Source organism: Cydia splendana, chromosome 7, assembly GCF_910591565.1.
Source record: "Cydia splendana chromosome 7, ilCydSple1.2, whole genome shotgun sequence".
NCBI lineage: Eukaryota > Metazoa > Arthropoda > Insecta > Lepidoptera > Tortricidae > Cydia > Cydia splendana.
This window is the reverse complement of record NC_085966.1, coordinates 4,761,831-4,772,692: the sequence shown is the minus strand read 5'-3', so window position 1 is coordinate 4,772,692 and position 10,862 is coordinate 4,761,831. Positions and strand designations below refer to the sequence as shown.

At 39.6% G+C, this 10,862-nt stretch overlaps 1 protein-coding gene across 2 annotated transcripts in view; it reads right to left on the bottom strand.

The window, feature by feature from the left end:
* Positions 1-794: 794 nt before the first annotated feature.
* The window catches only part of LOC134791992 (mannosyl-oligosaccharide alpha-1,2-mannosidase IA-like), a 122,776-nt gene continuing 112,708 nt past the window's right edge, over positions 795-10,862 (bottom strand). The window contains exons 4-10 of one of the 2 annotated variants that reach the window (XM_063763103.1): positions 8,876-8,978; positions 7,248-7,355; positions 5,669-5,896; positions 4,734-4,872; positions 3,727-3,871; positions 2,228-2,344; positions 795-1,053 (exon numbers count right to left, since the gene is read on the bottom strand). In XM_063763103.1, the coding sequence (XP_063619173.1) occupies positions 904-1,053; positions 2,228-2,344; positions 3,727-3,871; positions 4,734-4,872; positions 5,669-5,896; positions 7,248-7,355; positions 8,876-8,978 (990 nt within the window). In that variant the 3' untranslated portion in view covers positions 795-903. The remainder of the gene's footprint in view (positions 1,054-2,227; positions 2,345-3,726; positions 3,872-4,733; positions 4,873-5,668; positions 5,897-7,247; positions 7,356-8,875; positions 8,979-10,862) is intronic. The other variant, XM_063763102.1, reaches the window with a different exon arrangement.

The following is a 10,862-nucleotide window of genomic DNA, read 5'->3' as shown; positions in this document are numbered from 1 at the left end:
CATGTCTTGTACCATCGCACACACTGTTAACTGTACATTGCTGGTACTTACGAGTACCTATGCCTTTTGTAATAACGTCCATCGATGTACAGTTAGGGGCTATTCATAAATTACGTCATTTCAAATTAGGGTGGGGGTGTCTGTGGACATCGGATGATGGTAGCATGACGAAGGAGGAAACGGGGTCATTCGAAGCATGACTTTTGGATGATTTTAGGGGGGGGGGGGGTCAAAAATCGTCAAAAATCGATGACGTAATTTATGGACAGCCCCTTAGGAGTGTTGCTGTTTGTACCCTTGTATTAGCCATCATTTCAGCTCAGTTCAATTCTGAAGATCTTTTTAAACGGGTCATATTTTGATGGCAACATATGACTCATAATGTACATACATGTGCTGTAGCATAAAGTCCCCAAACCAAACACCTTTTATTATATAACAATACCGTGTACTGAAGATTTCTGACTAACTATATTTGAACATCCACTGCTGGACATAGGCCTCTCCCAAAGAGTGCCACAATGACCGGTCTTGCGCCACCCGCATTCAGCGGACTCCCGCGACCTTACTAGTCCACCTTGTGGGGGGTCTACCCACGCTGCGCCTTCCGGTACGTGGTTGCTACTATTAAGCGTGGTAGCTACTATTAAACGGTCCCAGCGAGAGGATAGTCGAACGGAGTGTGTCCTTTTCTAACAATATGCCAGGGTAAAGTGCAACACTCCGTGTAAGTCCTCTCTCACCCAGCGCGTTTTTTCGCAAAAGTACACGGCCTTGCTATATAATAAAAGGTATTTGAAAGTCCCATATTGCCATTAAAATGTCACTCGTTTATCTCAGAACAAAATCCCAGTTATTGAGATTTTTCAACCGTAGACTAGCCAACCTAATAGGTATGGTAGTTTAGAGTTGGTTGTCTATGCTGGCGTCGGCGGGGTGCGCGGGGCGGTACAGCGGGTTCTTGTTCCGGACGGGTAGCGGGTGCGCCTCCGTGTTGAACACCCACTCCTCCAGCGGCACGAGCGAGTCGTCCGCGAACAGCAGGTATAGGTACTGGAATGATAATACATATATTGAGTGAAATGTTTAGTAATAAGTTTTTATAATACTTCAAACTCTCGCGTTATGTACACATATTTAATTACACAAACGGGTACCGCGAAAACAATGAAATTATATCGCGGTAGACCCGTTTGTGTAATTAATAAGTTTTTGGCAAAAAATCATTGTTGCTGGCTATACTTATGTAAGCTTCTTTCCACAGACAACTACTCATCGAGACAATTGTAAAAAACCCAAACACAATTAGGTTGCGTTGTTTTATCTCAGAGTTGCTACGGCCACCTCCTGCCTCCATCATCAGATCAGTTGATCTGGAGTTCCATGGTACCATAATATTGCATTGTCACCCGACTTACACACGTATGCAAATTTTTAGCTTCATCGGAAACCGGGAAGTGGGTCAAATTTAAGTTGCAAGATTTGACCCACGGTCAGCGTCGTATAGACCATCCAAAGTATTCAAATAGTTCGGTACGCCATACAAATAATATGGTGTACCGAACTATTTGAATACTTTGGATGCTAGTGCTACCTACTATATGACGCTGTCTGTACAAACTACACAGTTAGGTACATTAAATGCAAGTTAAGTAAAAACTTGTAAAATCACAGAAAGAATAATAGACAGAGTTGGAGTCGTTAACACAAAACTGTAATTCAATAACACATCGTTTTCCTCGTGTTTACGCGCAACGCTCACTCATTTACAACTCGAACTTCGAAGGCGGAGAATAGCTCAGTTTTGATAGATGTGTGAGTACGACATCGGTTAGAGTCGGACCAAGAATAGTCTGCAGCGGATTTGATAGCACACGCAGTGCAAGTGTCATTTATACGTCATAATTTCATAAAAGTTTGACGTTTATAATAACACGAGCACTGCGTGGGCTATCAAATCCGCTGCAGACTTTTCATGGACTAACTGTAGTCATGAAGTCACACTTACGGCTCGGCCACAACATTGAGCGACTTGCGACGGCGGCAGCGATAATCATAGGTTGCGAGACAAAGCGATCGGACCTTATGTTCCCACCTATGGTTGTCGCTGCCGCCGTCGCCAGTCGCGTGATGTTGTGGCCGAGCCGTTAGCTTGTAGCGTTCGCTCGGGAGTGTATTTTACGTTTTGTATACTTTCTCTTAAAAATAAAGTACATTAAGTAGGTACCTTGAGCGTCTCGGCGAGGAAGAAGCTCTGTTGCACGTCGTCGCCCTGCGGCTTGCTGTGGTACACGTTCACCAGACCCGTGTACCCGCCCTCCACGCGGCAGTGCTTCTCCAACGCCTATGGAAATTAACAAAAACAATGAATGAAAGTATCCTCCTAAGGCCCAGCCATACAAATGAAAAATCCAAAATTTGCCACTGAAATTTGAACCTATAACGCAGGGAATAGAGTTGAGTTTGTTTTGTTTGAAAATTGAACGAAACAAAACAATTCCAACACTATTCCTATTTTAATTTTTAATATGTATTAATATTATAATATATTTTAATATGGTTTAAATTTCATCGAAATGATTAAGTACTATAGGTTCCTACCTATAGTTCCTTTCCTTCCTTCCTTGCCCTTAGGAAATTCCTTGGGCCTTAGGAGGGTATAGTCGAGTGTGAAAATATGGATGGACAACATCATACTCAAAAATATGTCAAACAGTTCTTTATGTCAGCGAATTAAGAACTATGGGACATATTTTTGGGTAAGTTATATGCACCCATATTTTTATTCTTGACTTGTAATGAACTGTTTTTAGGCATCTACTATTTGAATATGAGAATTAGGTCACAATGCGACAGGACCCTGCAATGTGTTAGAGAGCGTAGAGTTAGACCAAGAAAAGTCTGCAGCCATTTTGATGGCCCACGCAGTGCAACTGTTATTTTAAACGTCAAAGTTCTATGAAATTATGACATGACATGTAAATAACACTTGCACTGCGTGGGCCATCAAAATCGCTGCTGACTTTTCTTGGTCTAACTCTACGTGAACTGTAGGGGGCAGCATCTGCTTATTGACATGAAGTGTCAATCTCAAGTTTAATCCTTCAGGAAGGCCGTTGAAATTTGTGATTTAGAAAGAGAAACAATTTAATAGGTTTGCTAAGTAAAAATAACAGGGTAAGAGACATATAGATCAAGTCATGATATGAAAAGCGCTGGTGCGCTTGCGACTTTCGATCCGGAGGTCGCGGGTTCGAACCCCGGCTTGTACCAATGAGTTTTTCGAAATTTATGTACGAAATATCATTTGATATTTACCAGTCGCTTTTCGGTGTAGGAAAACATCGTGAGCAAACCGGACTAGTGAGCAATCCCAACTAGGCCTAGTTTCCCCTCTGGGTTAGAAGGCCAGATGGCAGTCGCTTTCGTAAAAACTACTGACTACGCTAGGGTGGTTCAAGTTTGTATGAAAAAAATTCAAACTCTAGATAGAAGAAGCGACACCCCCTTATTTTGTTACACTTATCATGTTGATAAAATACGCCAAGTTTTGTAACTTTATCTCAACTGCAAGGGGGTGCTCAACCACTTTGAAAATTTTCAACGTTGTATGAAATCCAAAGCGGATTAGTTGCCAAGCGGACCCCAGGCTCTCATGAGCCGTGGCAAAATGCCGGAACAACGCGAGGAAGATGAGATCAAGTCAGTACATGATAAATCGTTTACCTGCACAGCCTCCCAACCCCAATCCCGGTATTTCTGGTCTTTGGTGAGGCGCCACATGATGAAGTAGCTCTCGAAGGTCTCCGGTCGTAGTAGGTATACTTTCTCGTTGCTCTTTTGCGCTCTAGCTTCAACTGCACCTGAAAATCTGAATACAAGAATTGGTGTTATGATTTTCTTCTGTTTGGTTTGGAAAAGTCTAAAGATTACGAAGTCACAGATGTGCATAATTATTTTCCATCGTATTTTCACGGAAACGTTATGAAATAGCAAGACACGTTCGTAGTGTCTTGCTATTTCAGTCAGTCTCGGTACAAAAAGTACCGAGGTTGATTGAATTAGCATGATAAATACGAACGTTTCCGAGAAAATACGAAGGAAAACAATTATGCACTACATCTGTAAGAACCTAATTTAATTGGTGTTAATAAGTGTGTTTTTTATCTGATTAGAGATTAGAGAGAGATACCAACAATAATGCTTTTACGATTTAAAAGTGAGGAATGTAATGCAAGTAGCATTCAATCTTGTCTTCTAATTTATTTGTGGTAAAATGGCAAGAGACCGTTTGTTGCGGCAGTTATTTGAGGGAATCATACCTAAGGGTGCATGGGATTCCACCTGTCCAATATTCTTTGTCCAATGTGTCTTGCGTCTCACGTTTTGCTTAGTGAGAGAGTGAGATGCACAGACATTGGACCAATATATTGGACAGATAGAATACCTACCCTTAGGCCCACTTGCACCATCCCACTAACCCGGGGTTAAGCGGTTAAACCGTTAACCTAGTGTCAAAGCTTGGTAACAATGGCAACTCCAGGTTTAACCGGTTAACCCCGGGTTAGTGGAATGGTGTAAACAAAAAACAAAGCAAACGAATTGAAAACAGTTCCCCGCATGCGGGCCTTTGGTATGCGTTATGGAAATCTACCGTACCCCGCATGCGGGGCCTATTAACTAATGAAACTGAGCCTTGACTCTTAAAAAGAGGAACACTTTTTGAACAGTACCTGAAGGCCTCCGGGCCTAATTTGGTCTCGGAGCGCGCGTAGCTCTCGTGGCAGGTGTGTGTCAGCTTCTTGGCCACGTCCATGTACCGTTCTGATAACGTGTTTTCCAATGTCGTGGAAGCCAGTCCGAACATGCCACCTGGAACATAAATTAGTCTTATTAATCACCAATTATGATAAAATAACGGTAACTAAAAAAGTCGGCTCGATGTTTTGGCAGGTATAAAACTTTGCTAGTGAATACAACGGTAAGATCAACTTCACTGAGCCAAATTACTTTCTTTTACACTCACAATGCCAATCCAATGCGCAAAATATGACCAATCTTTTTCTACAATATCACTCGTAACATCTTGTCTAAGGCTGCCGTCATAACATCACCCTTGCTTCTTTCTTGGCTTGTTTAATCAAAAATCCTTGTCTACAAACCTGCAAAGCACGGCAAATGACAAATGGTCCATGTTCTCCTATATTCTTCGACAAACCAGACCTGCATCTTGTCCAGTGCCGCCGCTGGCATGGCTCCGTCGAACATCACGCATACTTGCTTCTATCCGGGCTTGTAAATCCAAAAATTATTTCTGTTTACAAACCTGCAAAGTCTCCTCCAAATCATCCAATATCCTTCTCTATCATCTCAGTCAGATCTTACGACAGATCTTGTCCAATACTGCGGGTAAATCTTCGTCGAACACCATACTTGCTAACGATTTCCTTGAGTAGTCTAACCATAAATGCTTTCTTTAGTGTACTAACCTGCAAAAGCACGACGAATGGTCCATTTTCTCCTTCAATATCCTTCCATACTTCACGACAGCCAGATATGACAGACCAGACGGTGAAACCCTTACCATCTTGTCCAAGGCTGCTGACATGGCTTTGTTTAACATGCTTGTTTTTGTCTTGAAATATCAAACATTTTTGAATCTACAAACCTGCAAAGCACGACAAGTGATCCATCTTCTCTTCCAATATTCTTCCATACTTCATCTCAGCGAGATACGAGAGCCCAGAAGGTGACACCCGCAGCATCTTGTCCAAGGCAGCTGGCATAGCTTCGTCGAACATGGCGCGGGCCTGCTCGTCCGTCTGTCCAGACATCAGCCACGCCTTCAGGAGGTACTCGTAGAAGGAGTCGCCGAGCGCTCCCAGGGACATGTGCCCTGGAAATGAAGAAGAATTCATTAAATCCTATTAATACTACAAGTTACATAAATAATGCCCGAATTTTTTAACTATGCCTTGAACTTTTTCTTATTTTTCCCTCACCTCTTTAGAACTTCCCTGACTTTCCCTGACATTCCATAACCATCATTAACTTATCTGAGTTTTTCCTGACTTTCACTGATTTTTATTCCATTTGGACGATTGTTATTCCATGCAAATTGTAGGAGCTATGCCGAATATAATGTTCCACCAAAATCAAAGTCTCCACTGTCTGTCTCTGTATCCTCCTTCAGATGAAAGACAACGGTGTTGTGAGGAGACAATAAGTAGAGCGTTCAACTGGTAACGTCATTCTCAAATATTTGCATGTCCCTGTGACCTGTGTCATTAAAATGTTTCATTTGTATTTGTATAAGCAAATAATTGACTGCTTACTGATTACGTCCAGCTGGTTGTCCTAGTTACCGTTGGAGCGATTAAGCCCTCAAAGATCTGACATCCAAATCACCCAATGCGCAATAAAGTGGTGCAAACTAAGGAAAAGTGTTCCCTTTACGTTCGTTTTTAGGGTTCCGTAGCCAAATGGCAAAAAACGGAACCCTTATGGATTCGTCATGTCTGTCAGTCCGTCCGTATGTCACAGCCATTTTTTTCCGAAACTATAAGAACTATACTATACTATACTATACTATACTGTTGAAACTTAGTAAGTAGATGTATTCTGTGAACCGCATTAAGATTTTCACACAAAAATAGAAAAAAAAACAATAAATTTTGGGGGTTCCCCATACTTAGAACTTTTTTTTCATCTAAGCCATACGTGTGGGGTATCTATGGATAGGTCTTCAAAAATGATATTGAGGTTTCGAATATATATTTTTTTCTAAACTGAATAGTTTGCGCGAGAGCCACTTCCAAAGTGGTAAAATGTGCCCCCCCCCCCCCCCTGTAACTTCTAAAATAAGAGAATGATAAAACTAAAAAAAATATATGATGTACATTACCATGCAAACTGCCACCGAAAATTGGTTTGATCGAGATCTAGTAAGTAGTTTTTTTTAATACGTCATTTTAACCGCAATTTTATTATGTTACTTGCTGCTACGGAACCCTTCATGGGCGAGTCCGACTCGCACTTGGCCGCTTATTTATGTTCAGCAGTGGCTCTTAGTTAGACCCTACACTTGCGTCTTGCGAGCGTCGGCGTCTAGTCAACTCTATGGCTGATGCTCGACGCAACGTTGGCGCAACTGCGCAGTGACGCCATTTTCTATAGCGCTGACTAGACGTCGACGCTCAAAAGACGCTAGTGTATAGTCTCTTTTGGATGATAGAAGTGGAACTCACTCTGGCCCCACTGTCCGGTGCGAGGGTTGATGAAATTAGGATACAGGCCACTCGGCTTCTCGATGTTGTTTAGCGCGTCCCGGATGCGCTCCACCTTTTTTCTGTACACTGAAAGTAAAAACATATCATTTTAGTTTTGAGTGAGTTATTTCCACCGAGCAATGTACATACTGCCATTTTTGAGGAAGGGAGAAGTCATTAAAGTATGGGTTGAGTTAACCTTAATTTAGAAGTATACAGGGTGATTCAGGAGACGTGAGCAGGACTAACACTGCGCATATCGTTAATCATAAGCAACTGTTTCTTTTCAGTATTAGTGAGGTTAACGTTAATTTTCTAGTCGTGTTGAAAAAAAAAGTTATTAATTTTTTTACGACATGCATGGTCACCCTAAAATTAGAATACTAAACTACCGATATTCTGTTTCAAATTGAATGTCATTACTGTCATCACGGTCTGGTTACTTTTGAAAACTCGTATCTCACTCAAGTTTGTCCGTTTATTTTCTTCGTAATCAAAATGCCATTACGGTTAAAGAGGTTTTATGTTTATTAATTAGGTCCTGTAGGGTGACCATGATTGTTGAGAATTAAATTTGCCCTCAGCAAAAAGTTAAAAAATTGGAAAAAGTGTGGTTGTTTCTCCTAAATACGACGGTGATCGATCAATTAGCAGTTACTGAGTGTGCAGGAGTAGTCCTGCTCACGTCTCATGAATCATCCTGTATAATTCAACATAAACATAGAGGGTATTTTTTAAATACCTATGAATACATACTACACTTATGTGGGGTTACACAATACAGAAATCATTGGACTGTTAGAACCTATCGATATTTTCAACTAGGTAAGTACCTAGTTAGGTAATAATCATAAATAATACTAACTATTTATGCATTTGTGCCACCTGACGAAGCCTGCGTTACATTATTACGTATTGTAAATAAAATGGGTTATTTTAAGATTTTATTACTGTTTTATGTTAAACGTTTCAAATAGCCTCAGCCCCACTTACGATATTAATTATTAGAACAATAAAACTCATTATTCTTGGAATAATATAAATATAATTAACGTTTCATCATCATCATCATCACCATTTATTATCGTTTATATATAATAATTAATGTTAATGCAAACAAGGAAAATGGGTAATATTATATGTAAAGTAACTATTCCAAATTATCACTAATATCAGTCAAAATATTCCTCTTTGATAAATTGTTCGTTGTAAATCTTCTGGCTAAGAGGTGAATGGGTCAGCTATTAAAGATAACCTATACGTATTCATTATTTAGGTATAATTTGTCTACTTAGACATCGGTCCAGATTCGGAGAACAGCGACGGCGAGATTCACCTAAAATTACGACCTGTTTTCGAAATTTTATTTTACCCGACTGTATCAGGAGGGTAATGTTTTCGAGCGTATGTATGTATGTCCATTTCTTTGGCACGCTCTACATTCAAAACGGCTGGACGGTTTTTGACATGAGGTGTCGTTGAATTCGTCAGAATTGTGGTAGCGACATAGGCTATATAAATTTGGAAAATGGAATCTATAACGAAAATGACTTTAGCTGACCTTTAACCATTCGTTTACTTAAATATGTACACATAGCACCGCTTACCATCTTTCCCCGTGACGTCGCTCAAATACTTGAATTCAAGATCGAGGGTGCCGATCTCTGACAGAATACTGTTGGGTCCCGCCCAGTGGTACTGCCGGCTCGCCTGAAATGTATGCAATCAATTTTATAATATTACATTAGTACGAGCTGAAAGGGTCTTGATAACATGCGTTTCATCGGTCACGTAATATATAAGTAGCTTCGCATGATGGGTTAGTTCGTAAATTAAATAGATTGCCTAATGATTATGATCATGATCACGATTATGATGATGAATTTATTTTTCAACATTATTTAAACCTCTCCTAAACGCCTGTAAAACACTTCACAACATAATTATATGAACTTTCTGTCAAAAACAAGTCATGTTTAATGACTAATAGGGGATGGATCCTTTTCGCTAACCTACGTTCAAATAACATGTTTTTTTTGCTATGAGGTAGGCCAAGGCCTATAGCGCCTAGGCCGATTCATGGCATTTTCGGGTCGATTTTCTATTGAGGAAACTTCATGTAGATTCGTGTAACTATTTGTAGATATTCGTGTAGTTTAGATAGTTTATAACTTTAAATAGATATTCCACTATTACCTACATGTTCACACATAAATCAGGTTAATAGGCATAGGCCATAATACAGTGAGTGAATACTTCATAGCATGGCCATAACAATTTTTGTATAAAAACGAGACACTTGCCAGTTTGTCGATAACTTGTTACTTAAGGCGACAGATTTAGTAAATGTTTAACGATTAACGATGTAAAGATGCAAAGTAATGGCGTGCCGGGTCGTTACCCGGTTCAAGCAGTTGGCGTAATGGCGTTTACAATTTATTGTTGGTAGAAATACTTATGTAAAGCTCTCTTGTGTGTAGTATGCGGGTAAACATTGCACATTCGAAATGTATTTCCAGTGGTAACGCGTTGCGACCTTATCAATTACATTTTTGAAGTTTTAATCCTAATCATGGTCGTGTAAGATAAAACATACATATTTGGCAATGTCCGCTAGTGATTGATGAGTTATTGCAAACTGTGTACCTACACAAAAATATATGTTAGGGAGGCTTTAAATCATTGGATTGACAATAGGTAATCTTTATTGCACGGCTCAATCAGAGACAATAACATGATAACTTGATAACAAACAGTCTTACCGTTAAAAAGCTATATTTTAAAGACAACTTTTAGGTAGCGAAATTTTATACATGTTATAGTACTTATGTTACTTTTTACAAATGGAATATGACAAACCTTGCAGAAAATACACACAAAATAAAACAATGTACAATACAAATAATAATGCATGCGTCAAAAATGACCTGATTCATCAGTGGGTGAGTTGCGGCTAAAAATAGTGGCCCCATTTACCTTTGACACTGGAACTAGCGACAGGCCTTTCAAAAGGCGCTTACTTAATGACTTTTTAAAGTAGATTGCATGGTGGTAAACATTTAAAACATGCCTACTTATGATGTTACTTCGTCAGTCGTACATCCAGCCGTAATATTGCATGGCCAATATAATATATAAATAATTCATTCATTAGTAGCCCTCAATCTAATGATTCTAATGTGATAAAATGAGAACATATTAAGAATTTTAATAGTTTTATGATAAAGCTCATTAGTTTTCTTATTTATCAACTTCATTAGTTGCGAGTCGAGTTATATCATATCATAATGAAAAAGTCTTCAGTTCATTGCTGAATATTTATAAGTTTCCATCAATTTATTTCATTAAGGGTGGAATCACATCTATCAGCATCGAGCCGCATTTTATATATGAGAAATCGCTCGTTAGTATGAAGATGCGTACGCATCGAAAAGCTGAAAGCATGCGTACGCATCTTCATACTAACGAGCAATTTCTCATAAATAAAATGCGGCTCGATGCTGATAGATGTGATTCCATCCTTAGACTGTGTTTTGTCTGCAAGAACAGATAATATAGGAAACGACTTGATGGATTGATTAAGTACTTATCTTT